Genomic DNA, 26,833 nt, shown 5'->3' with positions numbered 1-26,833 from the left:
ATGGTGACTGCGGGGGCCGTGAAGCAGATAGAAGAAAAACTTTATTTTAGTTTTTTAAGAAAGGAGCATCTGTTTTTCTGAAGCCTTTCCCTTCTCTCCCTAGCCCACTCACGACCCGGACTTTTGGAAGAACACCGATACCACGTAGTCATTAACGGGAATATAGAAAAAATGCTCGGAAACTGTTTAAAAGAGTGACTTCCCCACCGAAACAGCTACACCGGGACGGCAGGCCCGAGGAGAGGAGCCGGTGCCGTGCCCCGCTGCCAGCCCACCCCCACGGGAACCGGAACGGGCACGGGGGGGACGGGGGGCGGCCGAGGGGGGGTCAGTCCCCGCTGAAACACCCGCGGAAGGCGGGCGGGGGCCCGGACCCGGAGGGCCCGCACAACCGGGCCGCGGCGGCGGCTTGGGGGCTGCGAAAAAAAAGGGGACGAAAAAAACCCCCTGCGACTTTCCTTGACTTCAACCAATTCCGCCCCGGCCGTGCCCCCAGCGCCCGCAGCCGCCCCAGCGCGGCGGCCCGCCTTCCCCCGCGGAGCTGCGCGGCGGCGGCGGCGGGGGGCGGTGCGCGGCGCTGCGGCGCCCCCGCCCGGGCCGGCCGGAAAGGCGGTGGGCGCCCGGGGCCGCCCACCCCGCTCCGCTCCGCTCCGCTCCGCTCCTCCCCGCCACGGGAGCGCGGAGGTTCCTCCCGCTGCCGCCTGGGCCGGGCTGAGCGGCGCTCGGCGCTGCGCACGTACACGCGCCCCCGTGCCGGTGCCCGCCGCCGCGGGGCGCAGCGCCCCCGGGCGGGCGCGGCGAGGGGCGGGGCGCACCGCGGAAGACTGACACCACAGCCGGGCGGGGGGGGGGGGGCGGCTCCCTCCGCCGCGCCCCGGCGTTCCCCATTGGCGCGGGCGGCCGTGACGCGCGGCGCGGCGGCTGCCTATTAGGGCGGGAGGCGGAGGCAGGGCCCGGCAGAGCCGCGCCGAGCCGCATCCCGCCGCCGCTGCCGCGAGGGGAGCGCCGAGGGCAGCGCCGCCCGCCCGGCCGGCCGCCGCGGAGGAGCCGGGGCGCCCCGCGGTCAGCAACGCCCCCGACGCGGGCGGGAGGTAGCGCGGAGGAGCAGCGCCGTGCGGCGGCGGCCGCCGCGGGGAAAGGAGGAAAGTTGGTGCGAGCGGCGGGCAGCGGGGCCGCCCGGGAACGGGACTGCAGGGAGCCGCCGCCTCGCCTCGGCCCGGCCCGGTGTGGCCGCCGCGGATGTGCCCCCGCCGGTCGGGGAAGGACGGAGCGGAGCGCGGTCGCTGGCGGCGGGGATCGGGCGGCTGGCTGCGCTTCACCCTCGCCGGGCTGCTGCACTCGGAGGATTTGTGGATTGACTCTCGCTCCTGACCCACCGCCTCGGCTGGATTTGTGGGGTTTTGTTGCTGGATTGTGGCTTGGCTTTTTTTTTTTTTTTTTTTTATTATTTTTCTCTGCTCTTTCCTCGGGGGAAGGAACTGCCTGCCAGCCCCGCTCGGGTTCCCCACTGCAATCGTGGCAGTGCCGTGGAGGCTGGGACCCCCCCTTCGAGCCAAGGTGAGCGCTGGCACCGATCCGATACAGCAGCATCTCTTTCCCCCCGGAAAGGTGCGTCGGGCTTGTAACCAAAGAGCGCGCACACACACCAAAAAAAAAACCCACACCAAAAGCCGCCCTGCATCTAGAAGCGTACAAAATACCGAGCTAGTGGGACTCGCATTTGGGATTTGTTAGTTCTCTTGCTCATGCCACTGCCCCATGGTTGCCTCAATGGCAGGATCATGAAGTGTTTGACTTTTTTTCTTCTGCTTCCAGAGACCTTAAAGAAGTCCAAAAAGAGCGTGAGGTCAAACGCCAAGGTGCCAGGATGCTATGAGATAGTGCCCCTGTCCCTGAAGAAGAAGATGGCCGCAGAACTTTACCCTGCCAGCACCAACACCAACATCGCAAACAGTAACGCCGCCGCCGCCACCGCTGCCAACAGCAAGAAGAACGCCCTGCAGCTCCAGCAGAGCGCCCAGCCGCCCCCGCCGCCCCAGCTCCAAAACCTCAACAACAACAACTTGGAGAGCGCCAACTGGCAGTCCTTCCATCCCACGCTGCGGGAGAGGTAAGGGCCAGGCCCCGCCGGACCCTCCCCGGGAGGGCGGGTGGGAGCGGTGCCCGGCCCCGTGGCACCTGCGCCGAGGCCAGGCGTGAGGGCTGGGCCGCCCCGGGACGGGACGGACCCACGGGGGACGCCGGCGGGAGGCTCGGGCGGCTGCGTGCCGGCGGGGCTGGGGCTGCCCGTGGCTAACGGGGCTTCTCCCCCCCCATCCCCGTCCCCTCGCTTGCAGGAACGCGCTGATGTTCAATAACGAACTCATGGCTGACGTTCACTTCATCGTGGGCCCGCCAGGGGCATCCAAGAAAGTTCCTGCCCATAAGGTTTGTGCAGATCATTTTTGGCTTTTTAATACTGCTGTGCGTATCGCCCTCTTCCCCTGCCTTTCGACTAGGTTCCTCCCCCCCCCCCCTCCAATTACGGCTCTCGTCTAATCCCAGAAGTAGTTCACATCCAGTGCAATTACAGGGAACAGTCTAAGGCAGTCTTCTGCCTCCACTGCAGCTTTTAACTTTCCCTAAGTGTAGCTCTTATCAAAAGCCAGCACACTCAGCCATTACCGATAGTATTACTGAGGCTTCTCTCTCTCTTTATTTTCCAGTATGTTTTGGCAGTTGGTAGCTCTGTCTTCTATGCTATGTTTTATGGCGATCTCGCAGAGGTCAAATCTGAAATCCATATACCAGATGTGGAACCTGCAGCCTTTCTAATCCTATTAAAGTAAGTGGCCACTACAAGTCTGCTAATTACGTGGACAGAATCAAAGTAGCTTATAAAGTATACATCTCCTAATTGGTATTGTGCAATACGCACTTATTACTGTCTGCTTCGTGTGCTGACAAATACTGAATGTCAAATTCTCTGCCAGCAAAGATGACTGTAGATCAGTCTTTCATGGCCTATACATATTTTTTTTTTTTTCCCCCCATCTAGATACATGTATAGTGATGAAATAGACCTGGAAGCTGACACAGTTCTGGCGACGCTGTATGCTGCCAAGAAGTACATCGTGCCGGCCCTAGCAAAGGCTTGCGTCAATTTTCTGGAGACCAGTTTAGAAGCGAAGAACGCTTGTGTCCTGCTGTCTCAGAGCAGGCTCTTCGAGGAGCCAGAGCTGACGCAGCGCTGCTGGGAAGTGATTGATGCTCAAGCAGAAATGGCACTGAAGTCAGAGGGCTTCTGTGAGATAGATCAACAAACACTAGAGATCATTGTAACCCGGGAGGCACTCAACACCAAGGAAGTGGTAGTTTTCGAGGCTGTTCTCAACTGGGCAGAGGCTGAATGCAAAAGGCAAGGGCTGCCGGTTACGCCACGCAACAAGAGGAGCGTATTAGGAAAAGCTTTGTACTTGGTGCGGATTCCGACCATGACGTTGGAAGAGTTTGCCAACGGAGCTGCCCAGTCTGACATCCTCACCCTTGAGGAAACTCACAACATATTCCTATGGTACACGGCTGCAAATAAACCCAAACTAGAGTTTCCACTGACAAAAAGAAAAGGACTCGTACCTCAGCGATGCCATCGGTTTCAGTCGTCTGCGTACCGCAGCAATCAGTGGAGGTACCGAGGGCGATGTGACAGTATTCAGTTTGCCGTAGACAAACGGATATTTATAGCAGGACTGGGATTGTATGGGTCAAGCTGTGGCAAAGCTGAATACAGCGTCAAAATCGAACTGAAGCGCTTAGGAGTTGTCCTTGCTCAAAATCTGACAAAGTTTACCTCCGACGGCTCCAGTAACACTTTCTCTGTGTGGTTTGAGCACCCTGTGCAGGTTGAGCAAGACACGTTTTACAATGTAAGTGCTATTCTTGACGGTAACGAACTCAGTTACTTTGGGCAAGAGGGAATGACTGAAGTGCAGTGCGGGAAAGTGACCTTCCAGTTCCAGTGCTCCTCGGACAGTACTAATGGAACCGGAGTACAAGGAGGACAAATACCTGAGCTCATTTTCTATGCATGATGCATTTCACCTTGATTGTATTCCAGTACTGCGATGATGCACATTAAGGGATTTTTCAGTTTTACTACGAACTTTGCAGCAGTATGGAATGTTACGCTACTTACCTATCTGCTACATCAGGCTATACAAATAAGTGAAGGAATGCTCTTGAATTTAATCTTATTTTATTTATTCATAAGCTATTTGACTTAATTATTAAGACTGCAACAAGCAGAAAAATGTTAAATTTTGCACGTACTGTGCATTTATTTTGTATATAGATAACTAACTTGCAGACTGCAGCTGACTTAAACAGAATGTTCTAAACTAGAGCAGTTTACCAATCTGTGAAATATAAAACATTTTTACTTGCCCTAAATCCTGTGTACTTGATCATTGCTGATCTTACGGCTTGTGTCTGTTAATTCATCTATAGTACAGTTAACAGGGGTGATGATACTGTAGTCTGTCCACTGTCTGCATTGACGCAGGGCCTTAGCTATCACTGCAAATACGAAGGTTCCCTTGCCTGGTAACTGAGACTATCCATCAGCAGCCTTTATTTTCCTTCACAAAAAAGGGAGCTGACATGTGGAAGCTCAGGGGTTTTTGTGTGTTGCCTAACCTGAAGATAGACAAACAATGAGTGTAATCAAAGTCGATCAAAATCATCCTGTGGTTATATGTGAAAGCTTCTAATGCCCATTCACACGCATCATCTGTGTTAACCTCCAGCCTTCCCAGCAAACAGCAACACTGACTCTTGCACCTGTCAAACTGCACCCCACTTGAATGGCCAGAGTCAAGACATACGGATGAAGCTTAATGCAGTGACAGGCTTCATCACAGATTTAGCCCAGAGCTGTAATACTGGCAGCCACTATCTAAATATACATCCCATCGTCACATTTAGGAGCAGACATGAGAGAAATACTTGTAGTATGTTCTTTAAGTTCACTCAAAATTACTAATTAGAAACAAGCCACCTTAAACAAAAGCTGCTTTTTCCTCCCCCTCTATTTTTTTTTTTTCTAAAAACGGAGTCCCATCCACTATCAGCAGTCATTTTAGAGCTAGTACCCTTAACTTTTATCACTCTGAGAAAAGTAGGTGGTTTTTCTCAAGTGTCTGACAATCATTACAGATGAGCCAATTAGAAATACTTACTGTTTTTTATAAATCTCACTTTTCATAACGACCTTGGAAGGAATACTCAAACAGCAGTCTAAACCAGGATTTTTTCTGATGTTTAACAAGTACCTCTACCTTTAAATTAGAAGGGTTTTCTCTTTTCCTAAGCTGCATTAATTTTCACCTTGAAACTAAGCTGCAATACAAATTCTGTCTGTTCTCTCTCTCAAAAAAAAAAAAAAAAGGTAATGAAAAATAAGAAGGCAACTGAATTATTGAAAACAAGAACTTTTTACCAGACATCAAGCTACACTAACGAAGCCAGCACACCACGATGGCTGGTAGCTGTGCACTGCCACATACTATCTGGATGGTGCTCAGTATGCGAGCTGCTGGTTCTCTTGCTGCAAAGGCAGGCAGATATGTGCCCAGCTGAGTACATCTGAAGGGGCACGCGTGTGTTGTTCTTGAACACAAAGGCATCCGATTCTCTCGGTACAGATTAAGGAGAGTGGGAGTGACAATGGGTAAAGATACAGAAGAAAATTCCTGCACAGAGGTGGGTAACAGTCACAAGACCTCTCTATAAACACACTCTTTTAACTGGAATTGGCATGAATTCCCTTCCCTTAAAAGCTACAGCCTAGACAATAGCTTTTTTACCCTTTTGACTGGTTAAAACCCACCTTCCTATCACTGTTACGATTTCAGTGATGACTTACTAATTAAGAAGGTATTCACATGCTTGGAAAAAGTTGCTCCTCATTTTCCATCAAGCCACTTGTATTTCAAGCACTGAATACCTCAGCTACAGGTGATGGACAGATAGTAAATTTGGCAAATATTTATCAAATGTTGCATCTCTGTGGAATTGAAGTGTGACAGGCCTGTGCGAGCTTGTTGACACACATAAATTTGTTACACAGCAGCCCATTGTCTCAGAATAGCCTAAACTACTCTCGGAAAAAGCAACAAAACTATTTGTAAAAGAAAATAGCATCTAGCTCCCAAAAACCTCTTACATAGAACAGGCTCTCATAGTCAGCAATTCAGCACAATGTTCTTCTGCCTGGATTGATTCCAGCTTCATTTTTAAGTTACCACTTTGGTATTTAGCACACAATACTATGTATATATACACACACACATACATATTTTTGTCAAATAACCATGCAGAAAATCCACCCAAATACTCAAAAGTCAACTCATAAAAAAAATACCTATGGCTGGAGCATTTATGCAGAGTTCTCTGGCCAACAGAAGGAAAGTTTTTCCCAGCACGTAGACATTCACCTATTAAAAGACAAAAAAACATTATTTAAATCTTAAACCACAAATGTTTTTAATAGAACATTTATATGGAAAGGAAAAAAAACCCCAACTTTTGAAATCTTAAACAACCTGCTTTAAAAAAATTCAACTGAAGCAATACAAGCAATATTCATAGGTACAGAATAATACGTGGTGCTTGTCAAAAGCTGCACAAATTAGCAGTGTAAATCAAAGCCTAAGTTTATACTGAAAAAAAAAAGTTGTTTGTCATGCTCTTCAGTGGGCTCAGTGTTGCTCTGCAGTACTGCAACAATTTTTCAGTTGTCACCTAACATCTTAAAGCCTTAAGTAGACTTTAATATAATATCAGTATATATAACGTGTCATTTATCTTGTAATGTAACAAAACCTGAGCAAATACTCACAAGTAAGTACAAATTTCAGCTCTGTATGATCATGTGAAGTGGGATAATTAAGTATCGCACAAGCACACACCAAGACTTTTCCACCAAAGCAAGGAGGGGTGCTACATGCCCCCAGGGTTATTTGTCATTTCTTACTGTTTGGACATTGCCCCAGATCACCCTACATTAAAAAAAGATAAATAAATTCAGAAAAACCCTAAACCACCCCAAACCTGCTAAGGAGCCGGGGGCAGAGCCCTGCTCCCCTCCCCTCCTTCACTGCTGCGCTCAGGAGGATGTAAACTGAGGGGAGAAGTTATTCTTCATACTCTGATTTGCAATTTATAGCATAGGCAACTACATTTGTATTTTAAAAGTCTGAGGAAGTTTTCTTTCACTATCTTAAGATGTGTTTTTGTGGTCAGCAAGAAAGGCAGGATATACTTCAGTTCCCAATCAGCCCCAAAGGTTCCCACGAAGCTCCATGAATACCTTGCTCCCCCAAGGCGTATGTAAAGGTCAAAGTTAGTATAAAAAACTCCATCCTCCTACACTCCAAACAAATAGGGGTTTTTTTTTTAGGGTAGTATATACTCTATTGCTTTCATGTAACAGAACTGCCCCCCTCTTTCCTATGGCAGGATAGTGAAGGTGTTTACTAAGCAGTCAGTTGCACAAGTGAGTTGTTGATTATGGTTCAAGCCTATGGAAATAAAAAATCCTGTTACTAAGTATATTCTCTTTCAGTTTCACAAAAGAGCTTTACCAACATTAGTTTAAAAGCAACCTTTCCTCCCAAGTGTACAGATACTTCTACCAAGCTAGCAAAAATATATATATTTAAACAGGAAAAAAAAATAAATACTGACACATTTTAACCTAGCACTTAAAAATTTTTCTTTATGTGAAAGTGTTCTTAATATGAATTTTTCTCAAATTCAAAAGATTTTTAAAATGAGAATTTCAAAGAAATCCTCAGAATGATCATGTATCCTGAAAGTGACTGCGCAATCAAGTGTACATGACATGATGGTAATTCATTCCATATTTAGTGGAAAGTGTTGAATATCTTCCATGTTGTGTCTGACCAATGGCTGGACTGGCCTAGAAGATACAAAAGTATAGTCTTAAATTTTATTGTCCTTTTTTTCCTGAAATACCAGACAACATAGAAATACTATTCTATAGGAAGGGAAGTGAACAAAATATACCCTTTGCATAATTATATTTCCTAGGAAGTAAGTCACCAAATTTTATACAGAAAAATAAGCACCTACTGAATCTGGTAATTCATATAGGAGTTTGAGAGCATGTGACTTTCCATGAGCCACAGAGACAGAACAGACATTACTACAGCAAAGTATCTGCAGTGTTTCAGTTGGCTTTAGATGCTGTAGATTCACTGCTAGCTTGGAACAGCTTGTTTTGACCTTTTGTCTAAAAATTATTAACATAAAGAATGGGGGTTTGGCTGTAGTTTCAGCCTTCTAAGTTGGCCGACCAAGTTACTATAAATCTTAAACCTCATCACTTAGATCTTGGTCTGCAAGGACAATCTCACTGCACAAATCAATAAAGTTACTTCAGTGGAGCCAAGTACATATGATGTTTCCATCACAAGCTTCACAAACTCATCTAGTTCTTTCATTTTTGTCTAGAAAAAAAACCACCCTCAAATTCAGACAAGTATTTCTCCTTCTGGCTTTTTTTTGTCACGATATCCAAATACTTGGTGTTTGTCCTCATCAAACCATGTCACTCTAAGAGACTCCTCCCAAGCACTTTCCATAAATGCAATCATCAAAGAACAAGTAAGTATGAAGAGGCATAATGAAGCAGGGTTTTTTAGTGGAGTTCTAACAATCAAAGTGGGTGCCGAATTAAATCTAAAAGCAAAGACAAATGCATAATAAAATTGCTCAATGACTGTTTATCCTCCTCTCCTTGGCCTAACTAAAAGTCTCCAGATCCATAGTCTATTTGAGAAGTAATGTACTTAAACCTAACCTGCTTTTCCACTTCACCCACATCATCAGTGTTTTATGACCAACTTCAAGGTGTAGGCAGTGTATTTACACAAAATAATAAATTCAAATCAAAATGATACATCAGGGAATTTGTTTCTTTCGATCACAAGTGCATTTCTTTGCAGTTTCTGGTTACTATCAATTTAGAAAAAAAGCATAATATACAGTGGATTACGTGCTCTATATTGTTTTCCTCATGAAGCTTACACATTTTTAATGCCAGGGTAAGTCACAAAAAGAATCAGGAATATTTAATTACTTCCAGTTTTCCTGGCAAATCAGTAGGAAAAGAGACTTCAGGCCCTCTCAAACAATACACTTCTCGTCTTTAAAAGTTACCAGATATTCACAGGTTCTGGGGCGTTTCTCATAAATGGGAAATTAAAAATGGCATAAAGCTCACCCAGAAATCTGTAATGGCATTGAACTGCTGAAACATGATATTTGAGAACTTCTGGGTTTAGTGGAAGAAGGCCCTTTCACTAAAATTTTATGCTGCTGTCACTAATTTCAACTATTACTCATGCACACACACACAGATCCTGTGACAGATGAGATATGATATATAATAGGCATATAGATAGAGTCTTTCTTCACTCTCATCATTTGTATGTTTTTTTGCACTCCATTAAGTTTAGAAAATTAAGAGAATTAATTTAGAGGCCTACTTTAATTTCTAGTTCTTTCTTCATTAAGAACTTCTTATAAAAATTCATATACTCCAATCCATCAAAAGCTTAACACTCCAAATTTAGAACCATATGACATTTGCATTCATAAAGCCTAATTTTATATAAGTCCTTAGAATGGTGAATAAACAAAAATGCCCTTCTAAAAGGATGCCTCTGGCTTAGACTTGAATTGGTGCAGCTTTAAAGCTTACCTCATCAACTTTGGCCTCTTTTCCCCCTTCTTAATTGAAAAGGATCATACTGAAAAACAGCATTTCCCCAAACTCTCCCCAATCAAAACTGTCAAAGTGTAACAACTGTTTTATAGACTTTCATGAGACAGGCACTCTTTGTTTGCATACTTTCATCAGATACTAAAATTTCCTAAACTTGATACAACCACTCGGTTTGAGCATCAACACCTAATACAACGGAGAGTGGTGTTGACCTCTGTCAGAGGGGATATCTTAAAACATCTGCATATCCTGATAGTTTTTACCATATTATTTTACATTCAGTTCACATTTAACAGAGTAAGTTTACAAACATATGGACCTGCCACTGAGTTGTTGGTTTTTTTTAAAAAAAACAACTAGTCTTCAGCAGAAAGACATCTTTCAGACAAAAAGTATGTGCTCACCAGGGCACTGCAAAAAAGCCTGGTTTTACCCTTAAGGTTTTACAGGAGAACTGAAGATTCTCTAAGATGTTGTCCTTTACCAATAGGTAATTTCTGCTCTTGTTATAGAACACTTTATATTAGCTAAAAGGGGCATTTGGAGAAGGAATGGCTTCCAATTATTCAGTTTCATCTTTACAGAAAGATCCTTCTACTTGTTACAAGCTTTGCCCTTCACAGTATTTTTTGGAGACACAGTCTTTTCATTTCACATCTGTCAGTCATCAGATGCTGATTTCAAAGGGACACTTTCATAGGGACTCTTACCCTTTCATAATTTCCTCTTGCTTTCACATCATGCCTGATGTGTTCACAAATACCAATATACTTCCACTTTTAGAAACAACAACAAATACCTCATTTCCAGAAACACAGGAATTTACCTGTTCATCAGTCTAACACCTTCCAGAATTTTAAACTCTCTTTGGGAAACAGAGTCTCCCATTCCTACAGTTACCAGGTCACTTTACCTCTGGACTGTAGCAAAAAATAAAGCTGCAATCATTGAATGAAAGTTTTTGCTTGACCGTAAGTTCCATAAATTTATAAATCAATACCCTTTCACCATGAGAAATTTCCAAAAAGGCTTTTCAAGACCATGGTGTGGCATTCTGGAAAAATACTACAAATGGTGACAGTGGTTAAGGTATTCTGTCTTTGAGAAAGACAAAGACCGGGCAGTTGGAACGCGATGAGAATTCACACTGTGAAACATCCATGGCTGCTTGCCTAAATAATTAAGCAAGCATGAAAAGCAAATGAGTTTTTAAGGAGAGTGTCTGTTGCTGGGGAAAGAGGCACCTGTGGTTATTTGATTCATTATTAACACTTCTAGTATAGTAATGCCTGAAGGTCCCAACCAGGTTGTTTAAATTAACTCAATCAACATAGTAATTTGCATAGGGGCAATAAAGGCAAATGCAGTCAACATGTTAATAACTTTAAATGAACAAAGGGTATTACAAACTGAGGCAAATGAGTATAGTCTTTAAAACATACTCTATTTTACCCTTCTCCACACAATAAACTGAAACTTCTTATTTTTTGGATCCATATTGCAACCAGAACATTACATTTAACCTCGAAAGACAATACACAAAACTACAAACATGTACCAAACCCAGCTTGTCAGACTGCAGTTCAAAAAGACACACAAATCAAAATTAAGCAGCTTCCTCTCATGCTACGCTTAAAGCGTTGCCTTCAGTCTGGGGACTCTGAAGGGAGAGTCTACTTTTGCTAATCACATATGTGGTAGTCCTAGCATTCTTCCTCCAACACCGCAGCAGTACAATAAAACATTATTGTACCATCTACGCAAGAAAGTCAAAGGGTAATTTGCAACAAGCATAGAGAAATCAAGGAGGCCAGTGCTGCCTGTAGAAGAAATAAATAAAAAGAAGTGTCCAAAAATAACTCACAATAAAATTCCTCCTGGACAATAAAGTACTGTTACTTGACTAGACAAATTGAAGATAAAGAAATAGGGGGCAAGAGTTGTGTTTTTAAGTGGAAAAGAGACCTAAGGAGGACTAGACCAAGCAAGTACTAGTTACTGATTTTCACTTCTTGTGCTCCCTCTTCCCTTATCTAGAACCGTAGTATAGTTCAGGTTGGAATGGATCTCAGCAGGTCTCCAGCCCAACCTCCTGCTCAAAGCAGGGTCAGCTACAAGAAAGACCAGGTTGCTCAGGATCTTAAAAACCTTGATGGACACAGACTTCAAAACCGCTCTGATATCAATATTTCTTGATATCAAGTCAGAACATCTCATTTTAATTAATTACGTCTGTTGCTGCTAATCCTCCTGCTACGCGCGCCTGTAAAGAGCCTGGCTCTGTCTAACATCTCTTCAGTAAGCATTAGCCTTATTTAACAGCAGGACACACCACAAAGCACACTAAAAATTGTATTCTGCTAGGCCGAAATTGGAGATCAAAGCACTGCCAACACCTCTTCCCAAATTTTATGACCCCATTGCAAAGACCATGACACTGGCGATTACAAGAGACTAAAAAAGAAACTGCGATTTCCAAGGATGAGAAAGGCAGCATTTCACCACACTGAGATCAAAACTTTAGCCAACTAGTTCTCCAGGTGCAAGGAATGAGGTGCTCTGAAACAGATGAGCAAACCTAAACTGTTCAAAAGTTGGGCCAAGGCTAGACAAGCTTCGCAACTCTCCTAAACAAGCAAGGCCTGTCACTTAGATTGGACTAGCAAAAAAGCAAACAAAAGGCCTGATTACAGACCTCTCTAAAGACTGTATTTGCAAGTAAAATGCAGTATTTGAAAATATAAGCAAGTACTTTCCCTGTCAGAGACTGATGACTGATCGTCCTTCCAACTCAATCAACATGCAGCATGACTCTGCTCTGCACAAGGAAGGAGCCTGATCTGTAGCAGCAGTCTGGACATTTTCAGTTCATTTCAGATAATGCTTTAAAGTCTAAATGTACCAGAGGCATACTGAATCTGACACAACTTTCAACAGGAGGTTTCCAAGACACAGGACATATTTCACCTGAAGATAAAACGGGAGAAAAAATACCAAAGAAATTGCCTTTCCAATTAAACAAACAAAGAAACAAACAAACCCAAAACAAACATAAAAAAAGGAAAAAACACAATCCACAACCACAACATTTTTGGTTTTTCCAAGATGACAGCAATTTTGAAGCTCCAAAAACTATTATGAAATGTAGCAGTTCTCCAGTGGAACATGACAAACTCCCACATCTCAGTCATCAGTATAAGAGGAAAACTGATATGACTTCTTAAACAGACAGCCATTAACAGTGAAAATTAGTCTTCTCTATTGCTAAGTTTTAGCAGCATAATACTATTCTAAAAGCATATTACACTATATGGGACAGCTTTTTTTTTTTTTTTTTGTGTGGAGAATGGGGGACCAAATCCCAAAGCAACTCAATAAAGACAGGAAGAGAGGTTGTACAAGTACAGACCAGAGCCTAAGAGGCCACGCTTAGGATTTCCACCCCCCATATTTTTTTTTTTAATTTTTTTAAAAAGCTAAACAGAACACAAATGTGATAGGTCATTAAACAAATATTGAGTTGCAGGTAACAGCAGATTCAAATCTTCTTCATATTACTCTTACTTTTAGCTACCACCTTTCTTATGTTGTGAGCTACAGAGAGTGTTAGCTCTCCCAGCGCTTGCAAGACACTGGTTGAAGGTCACTGATGCGGAGGGTGCCTTAAGTGGGATGCAGAATGGTACAGCTAATATTGTTTCTAGCTGCAAGATGGCAAAAGGAAGCAATGGATGGCCTTTTTCACAGGCTTTCATTTATCTTTTTTGCTGGTAGCTGGAGTTAGAAAGCTTACTTTTTGTTTTGCTTTTAGATGAAGCAATACACGAAAGGCTGTTAGGCCTTTTTTTTTTCCCCCCTCAGATGTACTGAAACCTATTTCAAAGTGTTCTGTAGCTCAGTAGCCTCCATGAAGACATTCCATAAGGATGTTTCATTTGGTAAATTTCTTCAAAAAATTCCTGCAGTCAGATGATTAGCAGCCCTGCCGGTCACTCCACCTCCCACAGCAACTGAGCTGCATCAAGTAGAAAATTCTGAAGAAAAAATCTCAAAATTTTCTATTAGCATCTAAGCAAGAGTTGGAGAAGGTCAGCAGTAGCTCATTTTTTAGACTTTCAGATGTGATTTTTTTTTTTCTGACATAAGATTGACACCATTCTCATTTTACCAAGAAAAACAGTTACCTGGACCAGTATGATATATTTTGTACAAGTGAGTCTGAACAAGTTATGTATTTTGGAAAGATAATACCACTGCCACTACTACTACTGCTAACAACCTTTCTTCTTTAATGATATTCACATCCCAACTTCAGGATGGGAGAGCTGTCCATGAAAAAAAGCACTTCAAGGTAATATAGTACAATCTAATGAACTAATTGCTTTTCTTTTTTAGGCACACAATCTGTGGGCAAAGGCTGATCTAAACCAGAATGTACTGAAGGTTTCTGCCTGGGCCATAAATGTTTTGCCACCAAGTTTTTTTTTGTTTGGTTTGGGGTGGTTTTTTTTCATTGTGTGGTGGGGGTTTTTTAAAAACAAACTCAGGGTGGGGGAGAAATCAAGCTAGGACCTGAAAAGCTCACCTATCTGTTCTTAAACAGAACTTTCTGGCTAGCTACAGTAAACAATAACATTTAAGATTCCTGTTTGCTCAGATTCACCTTAAAGTAGAGCACATCAGAAGTCTTCACACAGTTAAATGCATAATACAGATCCTGCTACTGAAATTTTGCATTTTTTTCTCTTTCCGGGGTTGATTATTTCCCTACTACTAATCTATTTCTGTCTCTCCCATCTCTTCAGTTACCCCTCTTTAACCTTTTGGTCCTCACATGCCCCATCTCAACACCTTTTCTGGCTGGAATGTATAGAGGGGAAAAGACAAATCATTCAATCTTTCTTGTCTGTTCCTGCTGACAATACTTTTTTTTTTCTTTTACAGATACAATACCTCTTCTTCTTCTTCTTCTTCTTCTTCATATTGTGTGACTATTCTTCATATTAGTGTGATCATTCTATTTCATAACAATCACCATGAAAAACCACCTATGTTTAAAAGGAAATAAACCTCCCATTCTACACATGCAGTATTTGGTTAGAAGTAATCAAAGTAATTCAATAAGAATTTAGAAAAGAGAACAAAGTTACTAATTTTAAGAATTAAAGATTCATTTGATTATTGCAATTCCAGCAGATTGCTTCAAGCAATAAATAGTCTTCAGAGGGATGCCATTTACCAAGACAGCTGGGAGGACAAAAATAGATGCAACTAACCTACTCACATTGTATGTAAAACAGTTGTAACATGGAGAATGAGCATAAGACAGCATATGTCAGTAGAGATTTCTATTTCCACATAGAGAGCAAGTACATATTTCTCTCAAAATACATTTTATAAAACGCCTCTCTGTAGTGCACTAATCCATTTACACAGTATTACCTACCAAAAAAAGTTATTTCTGTCTTCAACAGCTGTTGTTTTAAAAATGACCCTCTGCCATTGCAGTGACTCTGAATCCTGATGTAACTCTTGATACATTATTTGCAACATTAAAAGCAAAAAATATTTGTTTGACATTTAATTTCACTAAACAATTATTCTGATATACAAACCCAGTAGTTTTCCAACTCGGAATTTTTAAAGAGAAATTAAAACATCCCAAATGGCCCATGACAGCTCTTTCCTAGCAATTAAAGTTTAACATTTCAGCAAAAGTTTAAAACAAAAAAGATACAATACCTGAAGAAGGTCACTGAGGTCAAGTAACATGTCTGTGAAGAAGTCAAGGAATACACATGCTTGTTGAATGTGACATTGTTTCTTAATTTCATTAGCAACACAAAAAAAGGAAGAAATAAACCCAGGTTTAACTGTCAAAGAAACCAAATACAGACTAGGTTCTTGGATGCACCACTTCTGCTAACAGCCAGCATCCACCTAACAGTTCAGCTCCCCAGAAAATCCTGCCAGCACCAACTGCATTTACTGTACAAGTTGTCTATGTGGAGTGATGGTCTCAAAGAAAAAGCCAACATCTTGCGTGACTTAGAATATTCACCATATACTGCAGCCTAAGAAAGACCCAACGAAAACAAAGAACAATAATAGCAGCAAGATAGAATACTCTTATTACACTTCATTTAAGAACATAAAGCGTCATCAGTCTCCTATGTCAGCTTAGGAGCCCAGGATCCCAGAAAAACAGATGGAAGAGCAAACTAAGAAAACTGCAATAAGTTTCTTCTGTCCTCTTCTATAAGGACCTGTCAAAGAGCTTGGAAGAGAAAGCCACTTTGGCTACTCTCTTCTCTGACCAAGAAAATCAGCTGTAACCTTTGAGTTTTCACTCCCTCCATCACATCCTATGCTGCTGCAAAAACATTAGGTCACTGTCTACTACGCATCATGGACACACTTGGAACTCGTAATAGCTAAAAAAAAGCCAAAACCGCTACAAGTTTCCATTAGATTTTACTGAATGTAAGCACACTTATAAATATATTGTCTTAACAATAAAAGAAAAAGAAAAAAACCAAAAACCATTAAGCTTAAGGTGCAAAGGTAGCCTTCTCACTGCTATCAAAGTAATGAACACATGCCGGATCTCCTATCAGCTACTCAGGTGTGGCTTAAACATCGTAAAAGGGTTCTGGTTTTACCATTAAAAGGAGTGTCAAAGTAAAGTGCAAAAGAAGGAGAGAGAGAGAGTGTGAGGCAGGCAAGGAAAACGTATGCAGGGGTGTACGTGCATTTGTGTAAGTAGCAATTTGTTATGAAATCCAGTATTAAAAAAAAACATATAGGGAAGTCAGTATAGTTTGGTACATGGTGGTGACAAGTATCAGCGTATGTTCTTAAAAGTATGCCAGAGTAATACAGTACATGTTTCTCCCAAATATTATCAGTCATGGAAGGAGAATAATTCAGATAACGTAATCCATTTATGCATAAACATTGGCCTTGCTAAGAATTTTTATCCTTGAGCATTTCTAGCCTTAGTTTGCATTTGAAATTGTATGAATTTAGTACTCCAAATTTGTTACAAAATTCAATACATTATGTTAATATTATTTGGTGAAAGTTAATTTTAGCATTTAAAAAAACCACAGCAGAGCTGGATATTTAATTAGCTGAAAACTCAGTATGTCTCTGAAAAAAATCCAAAATCCATTATAGATAATATTATGCAAGACATTAAAGTAATCTTAAATTTTAACACAGTAAGAAAATCGCTAACAAAAACAATCTGTAAAATATACAGTTTAGAAACCTACACAGAGCAATACTGAATTCAATGTAACTGTTTGGTCAAAGTAGTGAGGAAGGAGAAAATTGGGAAGACTTTAACAATGCAATTGCCAAGGAACCATAATAACTGTCAGCTCATCAAACAGATCTAGGAAGAAATAGCTACACTAATTTTATGCTTGAGAAATATTCTAGGTCTGAAAATGTTCCTAGCTTGTTACTGACTTGAAGTGTCTGGTTACCCTATGCCCACCCTGAGATACCTTCACCACTGAGATAAACTAAAATTATCACTCATATCTAGTAGATTTCATCACAATTTAGGGAAAAAAAAAAAAACAACCAAACAAAAAAACCAAAACACCACACCAAAAAAGACCCCAAACCAACAACAAACTACCAAAAGAAAAGCAGCTCATAGGTTACTGAGGCACCAAAGGGAGCAACTGAGTGGTCCTAGAGTCTGTCTGCTGTCACTGGAGACAGAGGATGAGTCAGAAAGAGAGCATCAGTCCCAAATGCTAATTCAGATCTTAGGTGAGCCAGAATGCTGCTTTTCCTACCTAGGCATTTCAGTTACAGTCATGAAATCTGTATACCAAAGTATTCTTCATCTTCCGCAAAATGTTAAAAACACTTTGGTGGAAGACCTAAACTTAATAACACACTACAAGTGCTCAGGCTTTATTAATAGGAAAAAAAAAAAAAAAACCCAACAAAAAAACAAAAATCAACACCTTTTTGTCCAAGTAAGAAGAAATAGAGAGCACTGCATGCATTTATAATGACACAAGATTAGAGCTAAGAAGCTGGGAAATCCACTTGCAGGGTTCGGGCAACTGTGAAGCAATTTAGAGCTACACTATAGATGCTTTAACATAGAGTTGCTTTGCTCCTTAGAGAAGTTAGCTCAAGTGTCCACTGAAATTGTAAGCAAAGGTCACAGTAAAAATGTGGCATTTCTGGATTTCATTTAAGGTAGCCTCCAGCAATCTCTCTCCCTGATTAGATGTGTAGCTGCTACAGCAAAGCAAAAGCAAAGGGGAAATTTGAGTCATGCAGTAGCAATGGGTTGGCCTTTACTGTGAATATTGTGAGCACAATTATCAGCAGGAAGTAGTTGTAAAAACAGGCAGTTGTTTTCAAACTCCTTTTCAGAGTTGGAACAGTTCAGGAGAACATACAACAACAGCTGAAAACAGCAGATAATACTTAATATGTATTCAAAAATTATACAATCATAAGAGAAATGTTTTCTTTGAGGTTGAAAGAAAACAATGATAATTTTACATATGGAGACTGCTAGCACATGCAGAAGTTCTCAAAGGGATAGAAAGATACTGATATTGTAGATATACAAAATAACAGGACATAAACACAAGAGGACTTAAGTTATAAATGCACCCAATTTAAAAAAGAAGGGGGGGTGAGAAAAAAGCGTTAACAGTTTCAACTGTTTTCCTTTGCTGTTTATTCTTTAAACTGAGTTCACCAAGGTATGCAATTGACTTCCATCACTAGAAACTTTTAAATCAAAATGAGATGAGTCTAAAGGCTTTACTTCAAAAGACTTAATTCAAGGGAATCCTTTGACCAACGTGATGCAAGAGGTCAGACCGAGTGGCCAGAATGCTCCCTTTCTGCCTTTATAATCTAGTAATCTGTGGATAATGTGAGAGCACCATGAATCACAGCAATAATGATCTCATTCTCAGCACCAGAGGAAACAAAAGTTCATGGTGAAATGAATAGTACTGGAAACCTAAAACCTAAAATACCAAAACAAGCATTCATTTGTCCTTCAGACAAACCTACATTTTACATATTCCAGCAATCCTAAAGTACTTACATGCAGCAAAATCCCCTTGGTTTTCAATATTAACATGTAGCAGGAGTCAAAACTGCCATTTGCCAAAGTTGTATGTAGAGATGCAGGAACAAATTGTGGAAGATGCTTTTAAAATAACAATAATTTACAACAGAGTTGTTAACCCTCCTAAATAAAAAAAAAAAAACCTTTATTTTAGTGTCTGACAGTCTACAATAATCAGGAAACCTTCAAACAGATCATTTCATGCTACTGAGTCAAAATTATTCCACTATGTAGCATGTCATATCTGGGAGATACAGGCACATATAAGCAGCACGGAGAATACAGAGATCTAGTATTTATTTTAGTTAGTTAGTTTTCATAAGTTACCCTCAGAACTTTTTTTACTTTTTTTTACAAGCTTACTACAAAATCAGCCATACCACAGAAAGAGGACCAATGCCAAGGAATCATGACTACAAGCCACTCAGCAGAAATCTGACATCCATAAGAGCCGTGCTGTCCACTAATGAAGCGTTACCTTTTTTCAGTTGAAGCTAAAATGCTTTCTGTTTCTAACAAAAACTAAAACCAGATCCATTAAATATACAAAATAGGTAAACATAAAGTCACTCTCTGTACTCAACAAGAGCAATTCAGCTGGCTGCAAACAAAAAAGCAAAGCTTAACAGGAAATCTGACTGAAAAGCAAAAAAATTTTCTGAATATTAAAACAAATTTTTCTCAAGTTCTAAATGAAATGAAATATTTTCACTTTCAATGTTAGGGTTCTGTATAAGCTCTGTGAGAGATGGGAATTTCCCAGAAGCACCTACAATAACAAACATATGGAAATAGACAAAAGGGAGGGTGGATATAGAAGTGGAGTGATACCAGGGGAGAAAAACTAGTGACAGCATTTGGCTGGCCCTGAACCCAGTTTTCCACCTTTCAGCTCAACACCCAATTCACAAACTTCCCTTTCCATACTGTCATACACCAAGTGATTTCTGATTATGATTTATCACGATTATATCTCTGCTGCTTTACAAACTTTCACCATTTTAATTAGCAATTAATTAAAACTGACTGAGAGCACTGTTCAAAGTAAACATTTCTCTTCCCAATGACACTGAACTAAAACAATTAGGAAATAACCAAACCCAATTCTTTTGTAGAAAACTCATTTCTGATACCTCTGATAAAAGCTTTGCCTTGAGGCTGAAATCCTACAGAGCCAGTTTCCAAAGTTTTTTAAGTTTGCAATTTTGTCTATGCAAAGAAGTCCACATAGCACAGGCTGCACTCAAGTATACAAACAAAAACAGCATTTAACAAATCAAACTGGTAAGCACAAATGCCATTTTTATAAAAAGCTATCTTTATTTATGTGTAGATCAATTCATGATAAAAAAAGAATTGCATTTTGGTCTGTGGGGATTTTTTCCTTCTTTGCACACAGCTGCATATCTGCGTTTCGTAAAACTGTATTTTTCTTTATTCTGTACTCTAAAATCCCCAACTTAAGGACAAAAACAGTGCTGAACTTCTTCCCCAGGTAAATCAGGATGTTTCTCTAGCAGTTCCCTTTCAGCATGTGGAACATCACTATCTTCATAGTTAAGACAAAGTCAGTGGCAGTAATTAAGCATCATACAACCACCTAGGCAGATTATTAAAAAGAAGACAGGCATTTCGGGCTGCATTCAGCCTGCCTGATTTCATGCTGTTAACTGAAAGGGTTAGAAGTGTAGCTTTCTGGCTCACCTAAGGTCTGAATTAGCCTCTGACACCAGTCCTCCCTTTCTCTACCTGCAGTGACTGCAGACAAAATCTAGGGCAACTGGGCTGCTGACTGGCGCCACAGCCGGTTAGACTGGATGGATCCAACGCCTGAGAGCTACATTAACCTTCAGACTCCCCAATGCATGTACAGTTCAGTCTTTACTAAATTAATGCTGTAGCTTTTCTTAATAATTGTCTTCAGAGTCATTCCCATTTAGAGGAACATTTTCAAAAGCATGCCAGGCTAGCTGAATATGCAGCGAGCGTTCAGCACTTTTGAAAACACTGCCCTTAGAGAATATGGTCTTCAAAGGATTGGGACTAGGCTGTATTCCTAGTGTTACTGACTTTAAGTAAATAACCTGCTTTGTGGGATATTGCAAAGTATTTACATAGTCACAGGTAAATTTATAACACAGCGCAACACAACCAAAAAAAAGTAAAAAAAAATAAAATACATTTCTTGTCCCAAAGTGCTTGTACAGTCAACTCGTAATTATTCATGGTATCAGATGGATAAAATACGAAAAGAATATCCATACTAAGCTACTGAAAGATAATCTAGTTAGTATATTTACTTTGGGAGAAGAAAATTTAGGAATAGAATGAAAATGTAAATATTAATTTTAAAGTTTTGAGAGATGTGAGGTTAATCTTCAACCTGAATGATGTGACCATGTATAAATAACAGTTGGCTATATTCAAACAACAAAAAGTCTCCAAATAAGAAAGAGAGACCCTGTCCCCTGAACAGTAAATTGAACAAGCGCTGGTGAGTGAAAACAAGAGAGGTTGCTAGGAGAAGCAAGGTTTAAGGAAGAACTTGAAAGAAGAGTGGGGTTGGCAGACAAGAATGGGAGAGGCACCCGGAAAGGAGCAAAGCTCAAGCTGCAAGGAAAAAAGAAACAAGAGTAAATAGTAAAATCATTGCAGAAAACATCCTGTATCTGAAAAGAGTTCAAACACATAAGCAGGTACGAAATTGCACAGTCCAAAAATCTGCACAGAATGAACATTTGATAAAGTGGACATAAAAAAAGCAGCTGGGAAGGAGGATACCAACAGTAAAGATTTAAGTAAACATAAAGGAGTTCAGTTCACTCTCTTTTCCCTGTGTCCAAGTCTGTAAAGGTTATGACTATTGTACCAACAGTGAAAGAAAACTTTCACAGAACTCAGAGGTGCAGATTTGGAAGAACTATTCTGAGATGACAATCGGGTATTCAGCACAGCAGCAACACACACGTTTGGAAATGTGAAGCAGCTGGCTGAGACAGAGAAGTGACAGAAACTAGAAGCAGAGAAAAATCACTGCCTGCTTAGAGGTGGCAAAGGAAAACCAGCACTGTCATGAGCTTGACACTGTGCTTTTCAGAAAACTCCAAATGGAAGAGTTAGGAAAGATGAAAAAAAAAAAAAAGGAAAGATTAAAAAAAAAAAGGGAAAAAAGAATAAAGAAAAAAAAAAAAAAACCCCACACCTCAAACAATAATCTCATCCAGCCTGCCCCAAACTGGCTTGATTCTGGCCCACTACCACCCCCTCCCCTGGGCTGCTATTTGTGTAGTAACATGGCAAACCAGTGTAGGGAACTGTCCAAAATAAATATTTTCTTCTCCCCCCCCACCTTTCAGCTGAATTAACTCCCCAGTTCACATGTAACTGCACCAACACCTGGGCTGACAGAAGGCAGGGGATGACTGGGGGAGGACCGAGCAGGCAAGGGCAAAGCAAGATGACTTCTTTCTGAAGCTGTGCCAGCTCACACTGGCTTAAAGCACTCATCAAAACTAGAGCCTGAGACAATCTCTCAGTCACCCATCCCACCTTCTCAAATTTCTCTTTAAAGAAACACTGTTTGCAGAGTTCTCCCCAGCTTGCTCCAAAACACAAAGACCTACCTTATCTGAAAAAGAAACCTTAAAACAAATAAGGAGCAAAAGACTGCAGAGTAACTGCTTTATAGTAAACTAAAACCTTACAAAACTGGTAACACCTTCCTTGTTTTAAGTACATACACAGTTCCTGTGCCAAAGTTCATCATAGTACTGCTCTGGTTTACCCACAGTAAACACCCAGCTATACTTTTCAAAAAGTAGCACTACAGTGCTCAATTAAACCAGAACAAAACCAAATTCTGGAGATACAGAGTGTTTTACATTTTCCATGTTAGAAGCCAAGCGTTACGTCTTTGCTTTCATACCCATACAGAGTCTAATGCACTGGTATTAAATGCTCCTCGGAGAATTATCTCAACAGACCATTGCTGGGATGGGAGCATGGCAGCTGCTGTACCCAGCACTGGGTCATGGCAGAGTTTGCACAGAAGCTCAGATGCTGCTTTCCTGTCAGTATAAGTGAACTTGATTTATCCGTGCATAGGCATTATCTAATATCTTACATGTAAAACAGTGCCACTCATTTAGCAGAAAATTTCTGACACTAGAGCCTTTATTTTAAGAAAAAGTATAGCTTAAAAAAAATGAATTGAATCCCTGCCATTCTGAGGCTGCTGACTCCTTAATGGCCTTTGGTGGGAAGTACAACAATCGGATGTGTTAAATTTCCCATTCTCAAAGGCCTTTAAGAGAATCATACCAGCATATGACATATAACATAATGACAGAATAAACCCTTCTGTATCAGATGCCTGTAGGCACATACCTGTAGAAACCTCTTTCATTACTTGAACTGGATACTTAACTGCCATGCACCAAAGGGAGCCCTTGTATTCAGAAAGCAGGCAGTACAGGAATACCTTCCCCCCTCATGGTGTATTCCTGTTGATCAGAAAACCTCACCTCGGCAGGCAGGAGAGCTCTCTGCATTCCCACCCTCCCTCACACCTACAGCACTCCATTGGAAAACACCAGGCATAATGGCTTCATGGATGTGGCCAGCTCTCTCCTGGGACACGGAGGTAGGAACACTTTCACAAATGCTACCAAACTGTTAATTACTAGTCTTGTAGTAACCAAAGCAAGTTTGATTAAAGGCATTACAGTAACTCACGATAACTTCCCCAGTCACCTATCTTTGTTACAGAACTTAAGGGCGGCATGGAGCCTGAAAACTGGGTGCTTAGGACTAGTTTATCAGCAGTGCTTGGAAGTCAGTATAACACACCACTTTTAAACTGGCTGAACTCCTCAAAGCAGTCTGGTTTAGTCATTTTCACTAAAATAAATAGGAAAACATAGAGCTAAACTGATGCACCACATTGGTGGGTTGAAAAATCCTCGACCCATGCTTTCACTTTAAGAAATGCCTACACTAAATATAAAAAAGATTTCTACATGTTGATTGTAGCAGAAACCTACATAAGTCATAACAGCACAGAGGTATACGGAATTTTTTTTTTTTATTAAAGAGAGTTACATTTTCTAAACTTGGCTTGCCTTATGGTTCATAAATAGCAGCTTATCCCTAATGAGTTACTAATAAAGCATTTTACCAAATATAGAATAATGCATCTTGCACAGGCTATGCTTTAGAGTACCACTGTAAGAGTGTCCAAGGGAGGTTTATTTAGCAGTATGGGAGTAGAAAACTTGCATTACCTCCTTGGACAGTTATGCAGGTATCTTGGGATACAATAACACACAGAAGCAACTGAGCTGGCACATTTGAATTTACCAGCCTGTGGACAAGATGCAATATGCAACCATGTCTTCACTTCTACTTTGCAGCAATGCACAAAGGAGAGATTACATTTAGCTCTCACTGGCAGGGTGAGAAGATACCTTCACTTCCTGAGAGCCCAACTGAACAGGGCTCAAGAACAACAAAAACAAAACCAACCAAACAACAACAACAAAAAAAGAGAACTGCAATAACTTTTCTACCTTTAAAAATATCAAATACCAATTTTAAATACCTTTCAGGGCTAGAGACAAATGGATGCAATTCTCAACATGACACATTCCCCTTCAAGGACATAATACACTGGATTTTAAATTTAAAACAAATTTACATCTTGAAAAGTTGCCCCTAGAAAGAGATTAAATTTGGTCCTCGAACAATATCATACAGCAGGTGGAGGGAGGAGTTTACACAGCAGGAAAGAAAGACAACCTATCTGAGATTTTAAGGTAGCTAACTTTTCTGAGAGTTCAATTATGAGAATAAACCTTTGAGATGATCTATTCAGCAGGGAAAATACAGTCACAGGCATTTGAAACACTTTGTATTTTAGCTACACGAAAGGGTGGGAAATAAATGCTTCACTTTGGGAATCAGTTTTTCCCAAGAAATTGAAATGCATAGCCCAGAGGGACTCCAGGCTGTGCCTCAGGACACTGGGTTTCTGTTTCCATTTTTGCCACTGTCCCACAAAAAACATTTCATCTTTCTTTATCATGTTTTTATAATGAAAACAATAGTTTCTCTTTCCTTGGTAAAATGCTCTGAAATCTTCTGATCATCTTACTATTATAATACACATTTTGACTCTGGGGTTCCCAAGTCTCTCCAAAGGGTCAGATAAACAAATGTATTTCAGCTGTAATCTCCCAGCAGGTAACTAACTTTATGGCCAACAATTATTTTTCAGACCATCTCCCTGCCTTTGAAAGACCCAAGCTACCTCCTGTCTTAATGCAACATCCTGATCCAACGAGTGGGTTTATGATATGCAAATCAAAATAGAAATTTGTTCCCCTGTCCAAAACATGCAAAAAGGGCTTAAGAGCTAAGTGACGTCCTGAGCTCCTTATAAGAAGGAAATGCAATGCACATCACAGATTCAGTCCCTCCTTTCAAGTATGCCAGTTCTAATTTTCATGCCTCTATTATCTAAAACACATGGCTAAGAAGCTCCTATAGTAACTTTAAAATCCTTTATTCAGTTTAATATTTAATTCGATTTTGCACCAATTTGCTCTAAAATCACTTTGTAAATACACATATCAATTCTCAGTGTTACAAAAGATAAAGAAAGTGTCAACTCCTTGTTTATTGGTTACTCATCTTTATGAAGGGATCCTTAAGGAGCAAAAGGAAAACCTTTTACTGGGGCAAGGTGTGGGGCGGGGAGAGGCGGGTAGGAAGGGGCCAGAATACACATACCGATATCCTCATGAAAACTCAGGTCTTCGCTAAGCAATCTGCTGCAGTTGTCCATTTGTCACGGATACTGCAATTCTCTTGGCATTACTGTCAATATTTACTTCACGTAAGTAGGAACTCCCGAAGCATCACAAGATGATGTTGCACAGCATCAGTTAGCGAACACAGAGAAGTTTATTTACTTGCAAATGGCATTTCTCACGTTCTTAAAAGTTAACAACCTTCATTAAATGGTTTTAATCAAGATGGAAAATGAGGAATATTTTCCTGAAGTGTCATTTTAAACTTTTATCCCTGTATTATCTTCTTTTGAATGCTGTAGCAATGGCAAGCACTTATCTCCTGTCTCTCTTACAGCACAGAGACTGCTCTTTCATTATCAGTTTTTAAGAAGCTGTAAACTTATCTCAGCTGCTGGAATTCTTTATGAGAGAAAGAAAAAAAAATCAGTAATGATGTACATATCATCTGCCTCTGGGAAAATAAAAACTGCCAGTGATATGCTGGGAAAGATCTCCTTAGACTCCTTTCACACAGTCTTGCAGTAGTTTTATTGTAACCTAGAAGTGTAATTTCAAATATTCTACTGCGCTGACAGCAAGCTCCTAAAATACAGCTCTGCCCTGAACAACAACCAAGAATGCTATTGTGGGTCTCGTGTTTACAGCTGCTCACTGATTGTGTCATATTTGCAAAGCTTTCAAGAAAAATGATAACTTTTTTTCTCCACCACTGAGACTTACAAATTCAGTCTACGATTTTGATAACAAGCTCAGTACAACACCAGAGCTAGTGAGCCTGCAGAACTTGCTCCTCTTCACAATTTTAGCTAAAAATTCCAAGGGTTTTGGCCAATATATTTGGAAAAGTATATTCCAGGGTCTTAGCAAAATCAAATAGGAGAGTAGTATGTAGAACAGGACTCCTAGATGTGGGAGGCAGCAGTATGAGGTATAGATGCACATGGGACACAAACATATCTACATCATATTACTGCCTTGATGAGGAAGTCATTTTGTTTCCCTTCTGTGCCTCAGCTTCTCCAACCAGAAGATGGGGATTGTAATACTGACCTTCTCCATAAAATGCTGTAAATTCTACAGCTCCATCACCAGGACTCTCAGCTAGGA

General features: G+C 40.9%; 2 protein-coding genes across 6 annotated transcripts in view; one reads left to right on the top strand and one right to left on the bottom strand.

The window, feature by feature from the left end:
* Nucleotides 1-26,833, bottom strand: part of BRF1 (BRF1 RNA polymerase III transcription initiation factor subunit) — a 177,126-nt gene that overhangs the window by 90,285 nt on the left and 60,008 nt on the right. For 2 of the 4 annotated variants that reach the window (XM_030033144.2, XM_030033139.2), the window contains 2 exons: nt 15,533-15,564; nt 6,401-6,473 (listed from right to left, as the gene is read on the bottom strand). In XM_030033144.2, the coding sequence (XP_029889004.1) occupies nt 6,401-6,473; nt 15,533-15,564 (105 nt within the window). Of the gene's footprint in view, nt 1-6,400; nt 6,474-15,532; nt 15,565-22,463; nt 22,470-26,833 lie in introns of those variants that run through there. The other 2 variants (XM_041127200.1, XM_030033153.1) reach the window with 2 other exon arrangements.
* Nucleotides 943-4,428, top strand: BTBD6 (BTB domain containing 6). Of its 2 annotated transcripts, XM_030033171.2 has the most exons (5): nt 945-1,557; nt 1,816-2,110; nt 2,337-2,427; nt 2,706-2,824; nt 3,038-4,428. In XM_030033171.2, exons 2-5 carry the CDS (start codon nt 1,905-1,907, stop codon nt 4,068-4,070), a joined length of 1,449 nt encoding a protein of 482 aa, XP_029889031.1. In that variant the 5' UTR covers nt 945-1,557; nt 1,816-1,904; the 3' UTR covers nt 4,071-4,428. The 2 variants fall into 2 exon arrangements, with proteins under 2 accessions (XP_029889022.1, XP_029889031.1); XM_030033162.2 differs by having other exon boundaries at nt 943-2,110.

Source organism: Aquila chrysaetos, chromosome 2 (assembly GCF_900496995.4).
Source record: "Aquila chrysaetos chrysaetos chromosome 2, bAquChr1.4, whole genome shotgun sequence".
Lineage (NCBI taxonomy): Eukaryota > Metazoa > Chordata > Aves > Accipitriformes > Accipitridae > Aquila > Aquila chrysaetos.
This window is presented reverse-complemented; position numbering and strand designations above follow the sequence as displayed.